Source organism: Saccoglossus kowalevskii, chromosome 16 (genome assembly GCF_978046115.1).
Source record: "Saccoglossus kowalevskii chromosome 16, keSacKowa6.1, whole genome shotgun sequence".
In the NCBI taxonomy this organism is placed as follows: domain Eukaryota; kingdom Metazoa; phylum Hemichordata; class Enteropneusta; family Harrimaniidae; genus Saccoglossus; species Saccoglossus kowalevskii.
Window position 1 is genome coordinate 19,899,199 of NC_140656.1, and position 18,366 is coordinate 19,917,564.

General features: G+C 34.6%; 1 protein-coding gene across 1 annotated transcript; it reads right to left on the reverse strand.

The window, feature by feature from the left end:
* Window positions 1-1,946: 1,946 nt before the first annotated feature.
* LOC102805230 (ankyrin repeat domain-containing protein 27-like) lies at window positions 1,947-18,265 on the reverse strand. Its single transcript, XM_006818029.3, has 16 exons — window positions 18,182-18,265; window positions 17,340-17,445; window positions 16,185-16,221; window positions 14,907-15,036; window positions 13,394-13,450; window positions 13,176-13,237; window positions 12,829-12,985; window positions 11,492-11,571; window positions 10,786-10,945; window positions 10,137-10,208; window positions 9,504-9,602; window positions 8,610-8,707; window positions 8,019-8,112; window positions 7,059-7,266; window positions 6,595-6,700; window positions 1,947-5,754 (listed from the first exon to the last, which is right to left on the reverse strand). The coding sequence occupies exons 1-16, from the start codon at window positions 18,251-18,253 to the stop codon at window positions 5,694-5,696; spliced, it is 1,599 nt and encodes a 532-aa protein (XP_006818092.2). The 5' UTR covers window positions 18,254-18,265; the 3' UTR covers window positions 1,947-5,693.
* Between the last annotated feature and the right edge of the window lie 101 nt (window positions 18,266-18,366).

Sequence of the window (18,366 nt, forward strand, 5' to 3'; positions counted from 1 at the left end):
CCACGACCTGATTGGTTGATCACTCATAGTGACCACAACCTGATTGGTTGAACACTCCTAGTGAACACAACCTGACTGGTTGAACACTCATAGTGACCACGACCTGATTGGTTGAACACTCCTAGTGTAAACGACGTGATTGGTTAAACACTCTTAGTGACCACGACTTGATTGATTGAACACTTCTAGTAACAACAGCCTTATTGGTTGAACACTCCAAGTGATCACAGCCTGGTTGGTTGAACACTTCTAGTGACCACGACCTGATTGGTTGAACACTCCTAGTGTCAACGACGTGATTGGTTAAACACTCCTAGTGTCAACGATGTGATTGGTTGAGCACTTGTAGTGACCACGACCGGATTGGTTGAGCACTCGTAGTGATAACGACCTGATTGGTTGAACACTTCTAGTGTCAACGACGTGATTGGTCGAGCACTCCTAGTGACAACAGTCTGGTTGATGGACGGCCATTCCTAGTGACAACAGTCTGATTGGTTGAACACTCCTGTGATCACGGCCTGGCTGTTTGAACACTTCTAGCGTCAACGACCTGATTGGTTGAACACTCCTAGTGACCACGACCTGATTGGTTGAACACTTCCAGTGTCAACGAAGTGATTGGTTGAGCACACCTAGTGACGACGATCTGATTGGTTGAACACTCCCAGTGTCAATGACGTGATTGGTTGAACACTCCTGGTGTCAACGAAGTGATTGGTTGAGCACTCCTAGTGACCACGACCTGATTGGTTGAACACTCCTAGTGTCAACGACGTGATTGGTTAAACACTCCTAGTGTCAACGACGTGATTGGTTGAACACTCCTAATGTAAACGACGTAATAGGTTGAACACTCCTAGTGTCAACGACGTGATTGGTTGAGCACTCCTAGTGACCACGATCTGATTGTTTGAACACTACTAGTGACAACGACGTGATTGATTGAGCACTTGTAGTGATCATGACCTGATTGGTTGAACACTCATAGTGTCAACGACGTGATTGGTTAAAAACTCCTAGTGTTAACGACGTGATTGGTTGAGCATTCCCAGTGACCACGATCTGATTGGTTGAACACTCCTGGTGACAACTGTTTGGTTGATGGACCACTCCTTGTGACAACAGTCTGGTTGATGGACCACTCCTAGTGTCAACGACCTGATTGGTTGAGCACTCCTTCCTAGTGACCACTACCTGGTTGGTTGACCACTCCTAGTTATAATGGCATTTTTGGTTGAACACTGTCAGCTATTTATATTGAAGTGAACACATTCATAGCTCAGAATATGGTGCATGTCTGGATGTATGTTGTGGTGTAGAAAAAAACAAATACAATGTATACATAAAATTCACCTTTGTTTGACGTCTCATTGGAAGCTGGCTAAATAAGCTCACTAAATTTTCTAAAGTATCAATATTAAATAGCTAATTAAAAAGAACAAATGGGTAAACTTTTTAGATTTAGTTTAAAAGAATTATGGTATTTCAGGACACAAAATCAACAATAATGGGAAATGCAAATTGAGACAAATATCAACCCTAAATATTTTTTTTCAGCAGATTGTCACACAATACATAACAGAACATGCATTCTTTGTTAAATTTGTGACAAAAACCATGGAGGGTCTATGCAAAAACACATTATTTTGGCATTTTCACTATTGCCTTTATAATACGAATAATTAATTGTTGACATGACACAATTTCTCTATTTCGTTCTGTATCTGTTGGTTGGGCATTTTTATGATGGATAGTTTTTATTTGTATTGTAAATGCATACAAACATAAATAGCACTCACTGATTCTCATTTACTACCCTTCTAACATTAGACAAGTTGAAATCTCCCCTCCACCACACCCACTCATCTATACCCACACCTGTGCGCACCCGCATGCATGCACGTACCCACACACACATATGAACAACAGGAAAAAAAACACAATTCTTATTACAACTAAAGACATTTAATAAAAATCCCAGCCAAGATATTGCACATGCAATAAAATATAACAATAAATAACTCCAATTCACTGAAGTTTTACATAATGTAGCTTTAAAACAAAAATGATTACTTGATAAGTTTTACAGTTACTCATCAGACTCAGGGGTAAATGAAGGGTGATGGTGTATTTCAATTACATACAGTGTAATGTATTATAACAGGAACAGATAGAAAACACCTTGGAAAGTTGATGTACTTTATAGAGATTAAAAACAAGCTCCTTATAGAGATTAAAAATGAGTTTGTTTCTACATTAATAAAACAAATAAAACTGTATCCCAATTATACAAATTGAACTACTACGATTGTCCAGCAAAAAGTAGTCCATATTTAGAAAAGAGTGAGTATCAATGGAAAGCTTTATATTTATCTATAATATACTGTGATTTACTTAATTTTTACTGAAAACTAAAATTTGCATTGACAGATTTATTTTCACTGATATGTAATAAATCACATGTTATTTGATGTAGGAATCAGGAGGTACATCAACCCACTAATGTTGTAGTATGCTATTAGGGTCAAAGTTGAAGATTGATACTGATATAGTATGACCCTCCATGTGCAATTTTACTTTCAAGTGTGATCAATCTCTTGAATGACAAAATTCAAATAAAAAGATGGGTTACACAAGATTGTTTCCATGGAAACAATGGCTTTGTTGTTTCCCCATAAGCCCTACTATGATGGTCTATTTCAATTGTAAATTGGTCACAATTCATTCAACATTGGTTTCTGTTAAAGATCAGCATTGGTAACCAAATACCAAACAATGGTATTTTTTCTTCAAACTTAACAAAAAGTCTGTCACAAGGATCAAGTCTGAACACATTTCAGAGAACTCCCATTCAGCTACGTCCATCCTTAAATAATAAACCTATCATTTTAAAATCAAATTGCAAACAAAAACAGCCTCTTTCAGAAAAATATTTAACATTATTTAAACCAATTAATAAACTATTCATAAACATAATTATTTAAGAAATAAATAAGTATAGTGTTTAACAAGCCAAGTAAATAAATAATTACTGATTAAGGAGATTACCGGTAGTGTACGGCATTCTACAAGTACATGCTGATCACAAAGTCACTTTGCATTGTTTGTTAATCAACACATATGTCTCAGAACACATTTATGTATAAAATTGTATCCAAATCCAACACTGGTAAATGTTTTGATGACCACATTTGCATATTTACATAATTTAAATAGGTTATTGAACAAGTCAAGAAAGCTAGGACAGCGTAAATATATAAAAATCTGTCAAAACAGTAAAAAAAATAACTATCAATCTCTTTTTACTAAACAGTGATTCAGTGGCCAGTCAGTTTTATCATCTTTGAAATTGTGAAAATAGCAAAACTATTATTTATCTATAGGTATGCAAATTATTCCATATCTTCACTATAATTTATTTCCTCAGACGTGATGATTGATCTCAAGAAGTACTTAACTGCAGCAATTAGATTGATAGGCAACTGCAGTAGTTATGTACCGGTAGATTACTGGAGGACTGCAGAAACTGTGTAGACTGGTGGGCAACTGCAGTAGCTATGTGGATTACTAGAAGACTGCAGCAACTGTGTAGACCAGTAGGCAACTGCAGTAGCTATGTGAATTACTAGAAGACTGCAGCAACTGTGTAGACCAGTAGGCAACTGCAGTAGCTATGTGGCTTACTAGAGGACTGCAGAAACTGTGTAGACTGGTAGGCAACTGCAGTAGCTATGTAGATTACTAGAAGACTGCTGCAACTGTGTAGATTGGTAGGCAACTGCAGTAGCTATGTAGATTACTAGAAGACTGCAGCAACTGTGTAGACTGGTGGGCAACTGCAGTACCTATGTGGATTACTAGAAAACTGCAGCAACTGTGTAGACTGGTGGGCAACTGCAGTACCTATGTGGATTACTAGAAAACTGCAGCAACTGTGTAGAATGGTGGGCAACTGCAGTAGCTATGTAGATTACTAGAAGACTGCTGCAACTGTGTAGACTGGTAGGCAACTGCAGTAGCTATGTGGATTACTAGAAGACTGCAGAAACTGTGTAGACTGGTAGGCAACTGCAGTAGCTATGTGGCTTACTAGAGGACTGCAGAAACTGTGTAGACTGGTAGGCAACTGCAGTAGCTATGTAGATTACTAGAAGACTGCAGCAACTGTGTAGACTGGTGGGCAACTGCAGTACCTATGTTGATTACTAGAAAACTGCAGCAACTGTGTAGACTGGTAGGCAACTGCAGTAGATATGTAGATTACTAGATGACTGCAACAACTGTGTGGACCAGTAGGCAACTGCAGTAGCTATGTGGATTATTAGATGACTGCAGCAACTGTGTAGACTAGTGGGCAACTGCAGTAGCTATGTAGATTACTAGAGGACTGCAGCAACTGTGGATTGGTAGGAAAATGCAGTGAGTATTTAGATTACTAGAGGACTGCAGCAAGTGTGTAGACTGGTCGGCAACTGTAGTAGATATGTAGATTACTGGAAGACTGAGGCAACTGTGTAGACTGGTGGGCAACTGCAGTAGCTATGTAGCTTACTAGAGGACTGCTGCAACTGTGTAGATTGGTAGGCAAGTGCAGTAGTTATGTAGATTACTAGAGGACTGCAGAAACTGTGTAGACTGGTAGGCAACTGCAGTAGATATGTAGATTACTAGAGGACTGCAGCAACTGTGTAGACTGGTAGGCAACTGCAGTAGCTATGTAGTTTACTAGAGGACTGCAGAAAATGTGTAGACTGGTAGGCAACTACAGTAGCTTTGTAGATTACTAGAAGACTGCAGCAACTGTGTAGACTGGTAGGCAACTGCAGTAGATATGTAGACTACTAGAGGACTGCAGCAACTGTGTAGACTGGTAGGCAACTGCAGTTGCTATGTAGTTTACTAGAGGACTGCAGAAAATGTGTAGTCTGGTAGGCAACTACAGTAGCTTTGTAAATTACTAGAAGACTGCAGCAACTGTGTAGACTGGTGGGCAACTGCAGTAGCTATGTGGATTACTAGAAGACTGCAGCAACTGTGTAGACTGGTAGGCAACTGCAGTTGCTATGTAGTTTACTAGAGGACTGCAGAAAATGTGTAGTCTGGTAGGCAACTACAGTAGCTTTGTAAATTACTAGAAGACTGCAGCAACTGTGTAGACTGGTGGGCAACTGCAGTAGCTATGTGGATTACTAGAAGACTGCAGCAACTGTGTAGATTGGTAGGCAACTGCAGTAGCTATGTAGATTACTAGAGGACTGCAGCAAATGTGTAGATTGGTAGGCTACTGCAGTAGCTAGGTAGATTACTAGAGGACTGCAGAAACTGTGTAGATTGGTAGGCAACTGCAGTAGATATGTAGATTACTATAGGACCGTAGCAACTGTGTGGACCAGTAGGCAACTGCAGTAGCTATGTAGATTACTAGAGGACTGCAGAAACTGTGTAGATTGATAGGCAACTGCAGTAGCTATGTGGACTGGAAGACTGTATCAACTGTGTGGATTGGTAGGCAACTGCAGCAGCTATGTAGATTGGTTGAGGACTGTAACAGCAAAATGGACTGAAGATTGTATCATCTGTATTGACTGGAAGCAGACTTCAGCAGCAATGTAGTTTTGCGAACAGCTATGTAGATTTGCAGAATATAGCTGTAGTAGCTTTTTTCCAATTTGTAAAACTTGTGATATTATTCAATCTCCTTTTCCATAAGTACCATCCAATACATCATTCTTCAAAGATGATAGAAAGTCCCTGAAATGAATGTGAATAAGTCATTTTCAATTATCAAGTTCTTAGTGACTGTGTGAATTATAAACAATAAAAAAAAATATAATTATATTCAATGTTGGAGGAGTATTCAGCATAATAATGTGCTACCAAAGAAGACTTTTTTGAACAAAATTGGTCAAAGTATGACCGAGAAACGGTAAAACCAACGTGGCCATCAGTCAGCCATTTTGAACCGATTCACGAAACAAATCAACATGCATCAGTACTTCATGTGAGTTGCTCCTAATAAGCTTGAATGGAATCTGCTAAAACATGCCAAGGAAATGGTCAATAACTTGTTCAAATAATAAAATTAGATGTTTGGTCAAGCATCCCTAATTTTTGCATGATATTTACATTCGGGGTCACATATGCAATCTCTTTCAAAATCCAGAAATTTGTTTGACCACAAATGTCCAGTGCACAGCCATTGTACTCTGTAGTTTTGTCCCTAAAATCAATACCAACGAATTGCAGTTCAATATTGGTAATTCAAATCCTCTTTTTTTATAAGAATGTCATTGCTATTATTTGAGAATTCCTGGAGAATTGCACAGCATTCTGATTGGTTAATAACATAGATTGTACTTAACCTATCAGATCAAAGGTTGTAGGTCAAATCATGCACAAAACATCATGGCTCACATCAAGACTTTGTATACAACCAAAAAAACATTTGATAATGATAACCAACTTTACTCTACTTTTCCTACTGGCTCCAATAAATTTTACATCATAAATCCTGATGATATGTCAATAATACTGTAATAAAATATGACATGAATATGCAAATGCAACAACCTTGAGCTTAGTCATGCTTACCCAAGTGGAGTTTGTAGTCTTGTGTGTGCTGATGATGAAGGGATCACGTCTGGAGGTACAACTGTAGATCTCTGAGCAAAACCACTTGCTTGGACTTGGTCATATTCTAAAACAGATAAGTATCAACCACTATCATATTTGCTCCTACCATATGGCCAATAGAAGTGCACATAAAAATTACATTTATTGCACATGTATGGCATATCATTAAAATTTGTGACCCATAAACACAACTCTTTCATTCACATAATTGCTACTACCGGTAATATACTAAATACATTATTTGATAAACAGGATAATTGATATAGATTATAAGGGATGTTGTATGAATAGGCAGTTTTCTTTGGTTAGCAAGGTCATTCTTTTACTGAGCAGTGTTATACCTTTGTACTAGATCAATCTGAGCAGGGCTTAACATACACAAATTAAGACACATCCTAAAGTATCACAGTTGTTTGACTTACCGGCAAAAAGAGATTTCATTGGAGTAGTTGTATTTGTAGGACTAGTAGTAGTTTTTTCTATCATTCTTGTTATATTGTCTAATTCTCTGTTGAATGAACCTCCACGTGTTCTGTATGCTACTTTATGGCTGTCTCTGCTTCTCTCACCTTTTTCCCCAGTTTCATTTTCTTGTTCTTTTTTGGCAAGAAGAATTTCTTCTAGTGTCATCTAGTATATTACAGATATGAAGTTTACAAAAAATGCATGCAATTAGTCAGCCAAGGATTTTTCAATAACATTTTTGCCAGTGTATGTTTGTTTGTGAAATTTGTAGATACGGTTGCCATGGAAACATTCATTCCAGGAACTAATTTTCATTCAAAATGCCAATCTAATAAATTTTGGTGGAGAAGGATCTGGTAACCATGGAAACAACAACTTTGAGAATGATTTTTAATTTACATGCCCATGAGGGGGGGGGTGTGTCCATAAAAAGAAGTACCGGTATTAATAAGATGTTTAATTTAAATTAAAAATAGTAATAACGACTATATATTAACAAGTAACCAATGATAACACTTGTACTATAAAATTTTCTTTAGGGAAGGATTCTCCTTCAAAACAACCAATTACATTAGACGAGATCTGGATCCAGTTGCTATGGAAATAGTAAATCTTTGTACTCAAGCTTTATCCTATACTTAAAACCCAGTTTATCAAGATTATCCATAGATTTCAAACCAACAGCAGAAATTTTCATTCTAGCTAACATATTACAGACACAAATCATGTACTGGTAGCACATGTTAAAATGTTATAAATTTAACTTGTTGGATTGCTACTAATTGTCTCCAAACTAAAGTCTCGTAATTTCAAACTAACAAATTTCCAAAGTCTTGCTCATCACAACAATTGAAGGAGTCACGTCACATCATTGTCAATATCAATAATAATTACCAAATGTAGCAGCAACCACTTACCTCATTTCTCATCTTCGGTGCAAGTGGTTTGAGATGTGAAAAATCAGTGTTCAGAAAATATTCTGTAGCAGCCTTAAATGTCACTAGACTGAAACTAAATAATACAAAAGTATATATGTGACACATGTATATATGCATTTCAGATTACCAAGTGAATTCAATAACTGTAATTTTTTGGAAAATATTTTGATTCTCAATTGAAATGAGAGACGCTGGAATGAACTTTTGTATCATTCTCTAAGTGTGAAACTGATTGCTGATTGGATGACACTCAGATCATTTCATCTACACTAGTGATGTCAAATTCAAAATTACTGTGATTGGTCGAATGGTTTTCAGTGATTTCTTTTAAAAATTTATAGATTTATCATAAAACATGCTACATGTACCCTGTACATGTACAAATTTTACTGAACTTAATTGAATAATTAATACTTTCTATTTGATTTACTGAAAAAGTTCTGTCATGAATAAGGCTCACACTGAGGCAGATTCCATTACACAGGTCAGATATACATGATACAAATGTGATAATTATCTGAAATACAGATTAGCTGTATTTATTAAACATTAACTGAGTGTATGACTAACCTGAGATCATCTTTTGACGTTGTTGCCCAGTGAAAATGTTCTATATAATACAAATTACTGATTAAATGAGTGCTTTTAGACTGGATGAGTACTGTTACCTGAAATGGAATAACGATACAACTTTAAGCAAAAATAACCTAAGTTTCAGCAATGAGCAAAATAAAATGTAATGTTATCACCCTTTATTTTTGAATCCATAGTAACTTCAAGACAGTTTGAGTCGAATTCAAATTTGCCACTACTGAGCATGTTACTGCACATATATACAATGCATTGTGGGAGTTGAATTCAAATTTTGCACTACTTAGCATGTTACTGCACATATATGCAATGCATTGTGGGAGTTGAATTCAAATTTTGCACTACTGAGCATGTTACTGCACATATATACAATGCATTGTGGGAGAGGATTACTCGTTGTACTTTTTAGGAATATATTATGACACAAGTAACACACAAAATTAAATGTGTTTTTTTAACAGCATTAGGATTCATATCAATAATGTCACCAAATAAAATTTCAGGATTCATTGTGAAGAAATAATTTCACCATAGAAACCAGTGTTAAAATGCAAAATTTCTGTCATATTCCACACCACAATTTTGGACTTGTTCGATGACACCAATTATTTTTCTATTCCTGGTATCTTAATGGCATTGACCCTAATGATGACCATAATAAGGTAACCAATCATTTTAACACGGATGGATATAAACATTATTGTCTTAACACAAATGTTACACTAAGCAACTTTTTTATTTTCACCAAGAAAGTCAAATTAATATTGTTTCTTTCTTGCTATTAAAATACAAACACTGGATGACAAATGCAATATTGGACACATTCTGACTAAGTAATGGCAGATCCGCTTCATGATTGTGGACTTTGCTTACCAGTAGAGGTATAAGATCATCTGACGCAATGCATGGTACTTCATTACCAGCTACCACATTGTCTTTAGCAAAGTAATTCACTTCTTCTGATATACAATCCTATAATTAACACAAACCATATATATAAACACATAATAGTTGTATTCATGCAAAGTTCCTTAGCATGGTCTAAGAGGTCAAAAATCGTAGTTGTAAATTGTACAGTGAAACATGTGCAAATCCTCAGTATGAGCAAAGAAATAGCTGGTTCAATCTAAGTGCCCTGAAGGATGACCTCTGGCAACAAAACAATATTGTATGTGTTGTCCATTTGAAATATTTACTGTTATATTTATGACTATTCATTTCGTGTTATTCCCTACATGCAAGGAACATGGAGTAAAACTGGTTATCTTAATGAGAAATCAAAATTAAAAGAACTGACAATTTCTTGGTAAGTTTGGTTGTCCCCAAGTAACTTTTATGCATGGACACAACTTGGTCTAAACGATATGCAAATACATGGGATTAGATTTAATTATAGTCCATACTAGAGGGCAGAAAAAACCCACAACAGATACTAATATAATACATGTACGTATAATACAAAACAATGTGAAGTGATGAGTGTATATATGAAATTACAATTCTCACCAACGTAGATTTTAAACAAAACAATTTTTCAAGTGGGGTGTAGAGTCCATCCAATCTTGCTAATTCAACAACCTACATAACGTAAAACATTGCACAATTCATTAGTATGGTAAATATACCATGTATGAATGCTATGAATAGATTCATCAGAAAACACATTGATACAAAAAATATGCAATATTGAAAAACGTGATATCTCATTGTTTTCAGCTATTGACTGTAAAATTGATTGGTTGATTGAAAATTTCATCAACTATGCCTAGGTATGATGCTAGTAATATCTTACCATGGTCAGTTATTGACTGTAAATTTGATTGGTTGAATTAAAATGCCATCAACTATGCCTAGGTATGATGCTAGTAATATCTTACCATGGTCAGTTATTGACTGTAAATTTGATTGGTTGAATTAAAATGCCATCAACTAAGCGTAGGTATGATGCTAGTAATATTTAATCACTGTCAGCTATTGACTGTAAATTTGATTGGTTGTTTGAAAATGCCATCAATTATATCTAGGTATGATGCTAGTAATATTTAATCACTGTCAGCTATTGACTAAATTTGATTGGTTGATTGAAAATGTCATCATCTAAGCCTACCGGTAGGTTCTAGATTCTAAGCTAGTTTGAGGGTAAATGAATACTCACTGATGCTGGTAGTGGACAGCAAAACTCAGTTTTGACACCAAATTCGTCACCTCCAACTCCTTGGAGTTCTTTCTCTTTGCTACAGATTTTGTTATCATCTCTACAACACTTCTGACAGACAGCCGGGAATACTTTGCTATGAACACACCCCATAACATAACTATGTGAAATAAAATATGATCAGTGTTATATTTACAGTTTACATGAATAATAGTACTGAGATTACCAGCTATAATTGCATTCCTACTTTGTATATGAAATATCACTCCCAGATAAGATAAAAACACAAATTGTATAAATATATTTTTATCAAACATACCAACGATAAAACAAACCCTTCAAATGAGTGTCTATTGTTTACAAAGCTAGTTTAATTTAGGAGATTCACTTCAATTCATATTCTGTATCTCTCCATTGCTCTTCCACGACGTCAACATTGACAGTGCACATATTGGCCAGGGAATGATACCTCACTATATTGCAAAGTGAAAGTGCAACTCAGTAAAAACTAGCTATAATATGATAATACGACATGCATGCATTCTATAATAATAATTAATTATTAATCTATAATAATTTCTTATTTTAGGATGACCGGCATATGCCAACACAGAATTCAGACTTATGTTTTTGACCAAACATTTACACAAATTATTAAGCAAAATGAGAAAAATATAAATTTGTCATGCACAGACAAAATGTTTACCTTTCAACTGCAATTGTCAATATATCAACCATTCTCCTGTCTGCATTACGTCGCGTATTTCTGTTAACTTTCAAAATGCTCTGCGAATCAAAATCAAATCACGCTTATAAATCAACAAATCTTTGTTTATTTTTATAAAATAAATTTTTTATACTTATAAATCCAACTGTTTTTATTTGAATTTAATCTAATTCAATTAATAAAAAAGATAATTGGATAGACTAGGCAGATTGCTCCATCCATTCAAGAATCAATCAGACCAGTCAATGATGGCTTGAGATTTCACAACACTTTCTCAGCTTACCATGATCTACTGTTTTCATCTGCCAAATATGTGACAGACGCTGCACAAGTTCATACAATATGTAACTGGAATCATTTTGGTTTATAAATAAATTATAACGTACATGGCTTAGTAGACTCCAGTGTATACCATAGAAATATTTATATATTTCATAACAAAAAAATGCAAATGAACACTAGTAAAATTTTTTTTGCAAATTAAAAATTTTTTTTAGTATCCATTGGGTAATGTAACACATACAACTTTAATTTTGATGCATCTAACTTAAAATTTGGACTGGCGGTAATATTACTGCCAATTTGAGTTTTGCATGTACATATAATAGTCAACTATTTTTTTTACTTATATTTTGATAGGGCAATCATATGAAATAAAACTATTACAGCATTAGTTCAAAGAAAAAAAAGCCTATTATGACATAATGTATGAGCAACCAGGGTAAAAAAAATACCTGTCTTATGTGACCAATATTTTTAATTGTCTTTGCTTAAGAACCAAAATTCTGTTTATAAAATAATTTTTAAGTCAAACTTGATTTTGTTAACATCAAACAAATTTGGAACAGGAACAGAAACAAATTACTGTGGAATACTTTACTTTCGCTGGAATTAATTTTCGCTGAAAAGGCTTTTTGGGCGTTTTGCTTTGAATTTATTTTCACTGATTTTTCATGAGTTTAATGTGAAATATAGGAAAAAAAGTATATTCGCTGAATTTTATTTTCACGAAATCATCCCTTCAGCGAAATAAAGTTATCTACAGTATTTGTTTTTAAACATAGTTTGAAATGTATGAGGTGGCAGTTCAAGAAAAGATAATTCAACCTCCATACAAGACCACCTGTCTATAAACACTGTTCATATTGGGTAGTTTCTAAACACAGGTTTGACTATATCGGTACATAAACCAAAAGTAACATACACCTTTACATAAATGAGTGTATCTATGGAAAAACAATATGTACAATAAAAAAATATTTTGGCTTGATGAGCACTTCTACAAAAAGATGATTTTCTAAGTAGAGCATTTTTACCTCAGTAGCAGTAAAACACATATCCTGTAACTTCATTGCAGCATGGTCCAAGTAACCTTGCAATATCATATAATTCATGTTAAATTGTTTAATGTTCTGATCTAAAATTGACAAAGGCACTCTGTGTTCCGGAAATTGAAACAGAAGTTTCTTGTTTCTGAAAGTCAAAATTGAAAAGTAAATATCGCATCATGATCATTGTAGGATGTTTGTTTGTAAAGTTGTTCACTAGACACTTACATAACTATGAGATCTCAAGGTATAATGTTGTAGAATAGACACATTTAATTAATGGTTCATCAAATCATTACTCTGTTTACACATACATATACAAAGAAATCACTTACTCCTGAAATGATATGCTATTAGTATACGTATCTACAGGCGACAATGAAACAAAGTTGCCAGTCTGCAAATAAAAAAATGTGATTAGATTTCTAACATAATCAAGTACAAAAAGTACTTATTATAACAGTTCAATTATTTTTCTGAAATCTCTGCCTTGTTACCAATAGTAACCTTTAATCATATGCTTCAATATACTGATACTGTAAATAATACTCACCCTGAACCTTGGATCCAATGGTTTTTCTATTATTAAAATCTTGAATGGTTTATAATCCTGAAAGTAAATAATATAAATTTTTTGTTATAGCAAATCATACTATGCAGTATATGACAAATCATGATATAATCAGTACACTGTGTGTACTGTGTAAGGCAATGGAACTATGGATGCAGAAAAGAGTTTGAAGGATACATTATCAAATGTGGCAGGGTGGATTGCAGCTGCTGAGATACAAATAGTGATTCGCTTATCCAACAACTCTTAACTTTAACATTTTTTTCACCACAATTATGGCGCAACATTTTATGTATTTTTGTATAATGTTTTTCTGTTATTTTTAGGCCAAATTGACATAATCCCCTATTTGCTACCAGTCTTGATCAATATTTTTGAAAATATATGAAATCAAAGAAAGCTTAGAAAGAACTCCCGTGTGCTGAGAGTATTAGAGACACAGTAAAAATTAATTCAAAATTACTTGTACTTGAGATATTGATGGAAAAGCTGAAAAATAATTATGCAAATCATGAAATTAAAATGAACAAAGTGTAAAACTAATAAGGTCTGCGCAATGTAACAGACCATCTATGTACCAAGTTTTATTGAAATGTGATCAGATCATAATTATGAATTATTATGCTAATTTAACCCACAACTGATCATATTTATACATTGTCCTAGAGCATCTATGTACAAAATTTCATTGAAATGTGATGATTAGTATTTGAGATATACGTGAAAATCCGATAATTAACTAATTATGCAAATTAGGTGATTAATATGCACAAATATTTATCCCAAAACAATTGATCTGTGCATAGTCCTTGAGTATATATGTACCATGTTTCACTGAAATGTAATGCTTACTACTTGAAATATCAAAAGCTGAAAATTAATTTATTATGCAAATTAGGTAATTAATATGTACTGATATACCCTAAAAACTACTAGGTCTGTGCAGTGTCCTATGACATCTAGGTACCAAGTTTCATTGAAATGCAAAGATCAGTAGTTGAGATATCAGTGGAAAAGCCGAAAATTAACTAATCATTATTCGGTAATTAATATTCACAGATTTTCATCCAAAACTAATCAAAACCTAGCATTAGTTCAGAGCATCAATGAACCAAGTTTCATCAAAATCCAATGAGTGGTTCTTTAGAAATTAGTGGACTAAATTAGTGAAATTAGTCATGGAATAGCTAAAAATGAGCTGATTATCATGCAAATTAGGTAATTAATATGCATGGATTTCTACCAAAACCTAATCAAATCTGCGCATTGGCCCAGAGCATCTATGCACCAAGTTTCATCAAAAAACGATGTATGGTTCTTGAGATATCAGTGGAACAGACGGACACACACACATACACACACACATACACACATACAGACAGGGTAACTGCAAAAACTCCCATTGTGTGCTTCGCACATGGGAGTAAAAAATTAAGTTTATTTCAGAAAATTTCAGACAAAAGTTGACTTAGGTTTTCTAAGTGTCAATGTATACCTTATTGTAGCTGAGTTCTTCAGACAGAATCCTGATTTTTGTGTTAACAGAGAATCCATCTTTGGTTTGAACAAAACCATTTTCAATTGCAATACTTTTGTTACCAGTTTTATCTGTACTTTCATAGTGACTGCAAGAAAAACAGCGACATAATTAAAGAAATGTTTTTTACAGCTAAAATTTAAAAAATAACAAGCTAACAAATTAACAAACAAATTTAACTAAAACAAGTAACAGTGAATGAAAAGATACTGCCTTCACAATGTATACACAATGTATAAAATGATAGTTGTATATTTAATAGACTGTCGACAGTCCTCAGGCCTGATTTTTTTAGTATATTAAATCAGCAAACTCTAAAGGTGTTTGCAAGAAATGCCATAAGCATTTCAGCAAAGGCTGGAGGCCTGATGACTGTTAACGTTTGTAAACACCCTCAGGTGACATTGTGGCCTTCGCTGAAATGCCTGTGGAATTTCTTGTAAACAGCTTCAGTGTTTGCTGATTTAATATACTAACAAATTAGACCTGAGGACTGTCAACAGTCTACTTGTATTTGGGTGCAGCAATTTCTGCCAAGCTCATACTCTTTACAAGGATAACAACTAATAATAACTGGGTTTCCAGTAACCCTTACACTAAAATACACTCAAATAATGAATTACATTTACATTTAGGCTACAACATATTACGTCACTTTCACCACCAATAGCTAAGAGTAATTTCAATTATTCAGAGAGAAAATGGTCATTATATACAAACATCACCACCAGAAATGTCTAGAAATTAAACATCAGGGAAACATAATATTGTTTTATATTAAGTGTTACAGCACTACTCCCTGAACTGTTACCTTGCCGTGGTGGAGAGGCTTGGGGTTCTTAGTTACCCTACGAGCTGTGTCAGCGAGGAGAAATCCCCTGGCATGTTTAACCATGCAGAGAAGAGACGAAATACAGTTCAACTGGTCCTCCAGGTTGGAGGTTGGGCGTCGGGGTAATCACCTTACCCTGGAAAAAGCTGTGATTAGGGAAACCAACTAGCCCTAATCTCCACGAAGAGACAAGGAATTAAGTCAAGTAAGTCAATTTGTTACATGAAGCTGAATAATTTTGTTATTTTTCATGTTTGCAAAGTGACCAAACAAGTTGGTGATTGCACGCTAAGAAAAATGATGGAGTACATTTATATAGCCACCATGGCTAATTCATTTTTATCTTTGGTAGAATCCTGTACAGAGTTATGAAAAAAGTAATAAAGCAATTGGGTTTTCCATACCTTCGAAAATAAGGAGAAGGCCTGAGTATATGAGTATCTGAAACAAAATAGTAAATATGTAAAATGAGCAGTAGTAGTACATGTATGTATATCAATTCTATAAATGTTATCTATGTACATGTAGATTCACTACCACTATTATATGAAGTATTCATTCATTTTCATCAAGTTAATGTCATGTTATTGCTTGCTATTATGTTGCAAGTATGATAAACGGGTGGTTTAACTTTGTGACTGAAACAGTATTGCTGAATGTACTGTCCTGACAACAATTTCAATTATGACGACATATGTGCCCTGTGCAATTGTTACTCACATGTTTGGGCACAGAGTATTCTAGCAATCCATGCTTGTGTATAATTCACTATCAATTAAAGTATGATGACCAGACTTTGTATCACATTACTGCAGTAACAATAAGCCAGTTGTAGCCTTGATGGTATTAGTTGAACAAGTCGGATGTTGTCAATTTAAGCGCCAACAACTTGCGTGCCGGACTACCGTATATCATTTAGGTGGGGGGTGGCGGCTGTGGGCTAGTTAGCATGATGTGGTTGATTGACAGGTCAATTAGTTAGCATGGTGTGGTTGATTGACAGATCCTTAAGTAACATGCTGCCTTTGTTTTATTTTACAGGCTGCTTTGAACCATTCTAGTTACGATTTAGGTTTAAAAATAAAGACCAGAGATTGCTGATTTTCTTTTTTATTTGTGGAAAAAATAACCGAAGCATAAGGAAAGCAGTAGTGGTACACAAACACATATTTATCTTACACAATTCAGAGGGAAACCGAAGCCCAAGGAAAGCAGTGGCAGTACACAAACACGTATCTGAAAAAAAGTCAAGTTCCCAGGACGACAGTAGTTGACGCAGACTTACAAAAAGCCCACCATTTTATGTTAATTACCAACGACAAAGGATCACTTGTGAATCACGAGACGCGGTCACTGAAGCCTAGGAAAAGCAGTAGTGGTACACAAACACATATCTAACTTACACAATGCTGAGGGAAACAATTCGTTGGTGTTATTAACTCATCATAAGAGAACAAAAGTCGAATACCTAGGACGACAGTGGTGGACAAAGACTTACAAAAAGCCTGCCGTCTTGATGTGAGTTGTTGAAGGAAACTATTTCAAAACATCATACATACCTACAAAGTTTTGATTGATATTGATTCCTTGAAGTGCTGTCGCTGCAGGGATACACACAAGATAACATTTTTTCTGGGCAGTTTCAAATTTATTCATAAATCTAGTCTGTAGAAATAAACAAATTAATTAATACAATATTACATGTTAATACTAGTAACACAGATCAACTGCTTAATATGGACCGAACAATTGCCAAATTTAAAGTAATAGTTTCAAAAATTCATCAATTCAGGAATTTAACTAAAAACAAAGAAAATAGCATATAAAATGACAATGTACATTTGTAAGATGATGGTATGCAAGTGATTTGCTGCAATAATATGATAAATTTATTGTATCTTTAGAAACATATTTTCCTAAAAAACTACAATAAATATTAAAGCAAATGCAATGATCATGACTATCTCATGGGAATTGAAGAAGTCACCCCAATTGTGGGATGATCACAAAATCACACAACGTTTCCGGAAACACTGATGTAAATGAGGGATTCTGTGGAAAACAAAAAGAAAGCATTTCTGAATTTTGACACAGAGGGCGATGAGTATATGACCTACGACGTGGTCAAAATAAAGACGATGAGAGGTTCTCAAGTAAATATCGTCTACGGCGCCAAATAATAAACAACCTACAGTATATTACTATTATTTGAAACAACTCGAGACTACAGTTTTCTACTTTCTCCACCGGCCCAAAATATGGTGCTCCAGTTTCACTTATGACGTCAACTTTAACTTGTCAATTGATTAATTAAATGCCATGCTTTTATACAAACTCACAAATCATGTATTATCCCTCAATAATGATACAATTGTACTTGATCACAGAAACATGCAATTACCTGTAGAAGTTTGTAGAACGGATTAAAATCCAAATCTTCACTGTCGGCCATTATGCGTGTATGTATACACATAGCAGCCTCAGTCGCCATGAGTAGTAAAAAAAATCGTTTATCTCTCCATCAACTGAGTATATTTATCCTTTCATTTGATTGTATATTAATATTAATTTATTAAACAAGTTGAC

Excerpts from the sequence above, each read along its gene's own strand:
- LOC102805230 (XM_006818029.3), bottom strand. The coding sequence starts at position 18,253 with ATGTGTATACATACACGCATAATGGCCGACAGTGAAGATTTGGATTTT. Across the intron at positions 16,222-17,339 it reads TATCAATCAAAACTTTGTAG|ATACTCATATACTCAGGCCT; the intron begins GTATGTATGATG and ends ATTTTGTTTCAG. Across the intron at positions 8,708-9,503 it reads ATGATCTTATACCTCTACTG|GTAACAGTACTCATCCAGTC; the intron begins GTAAGCAAAGTC and ends ATTCCATTTCAG.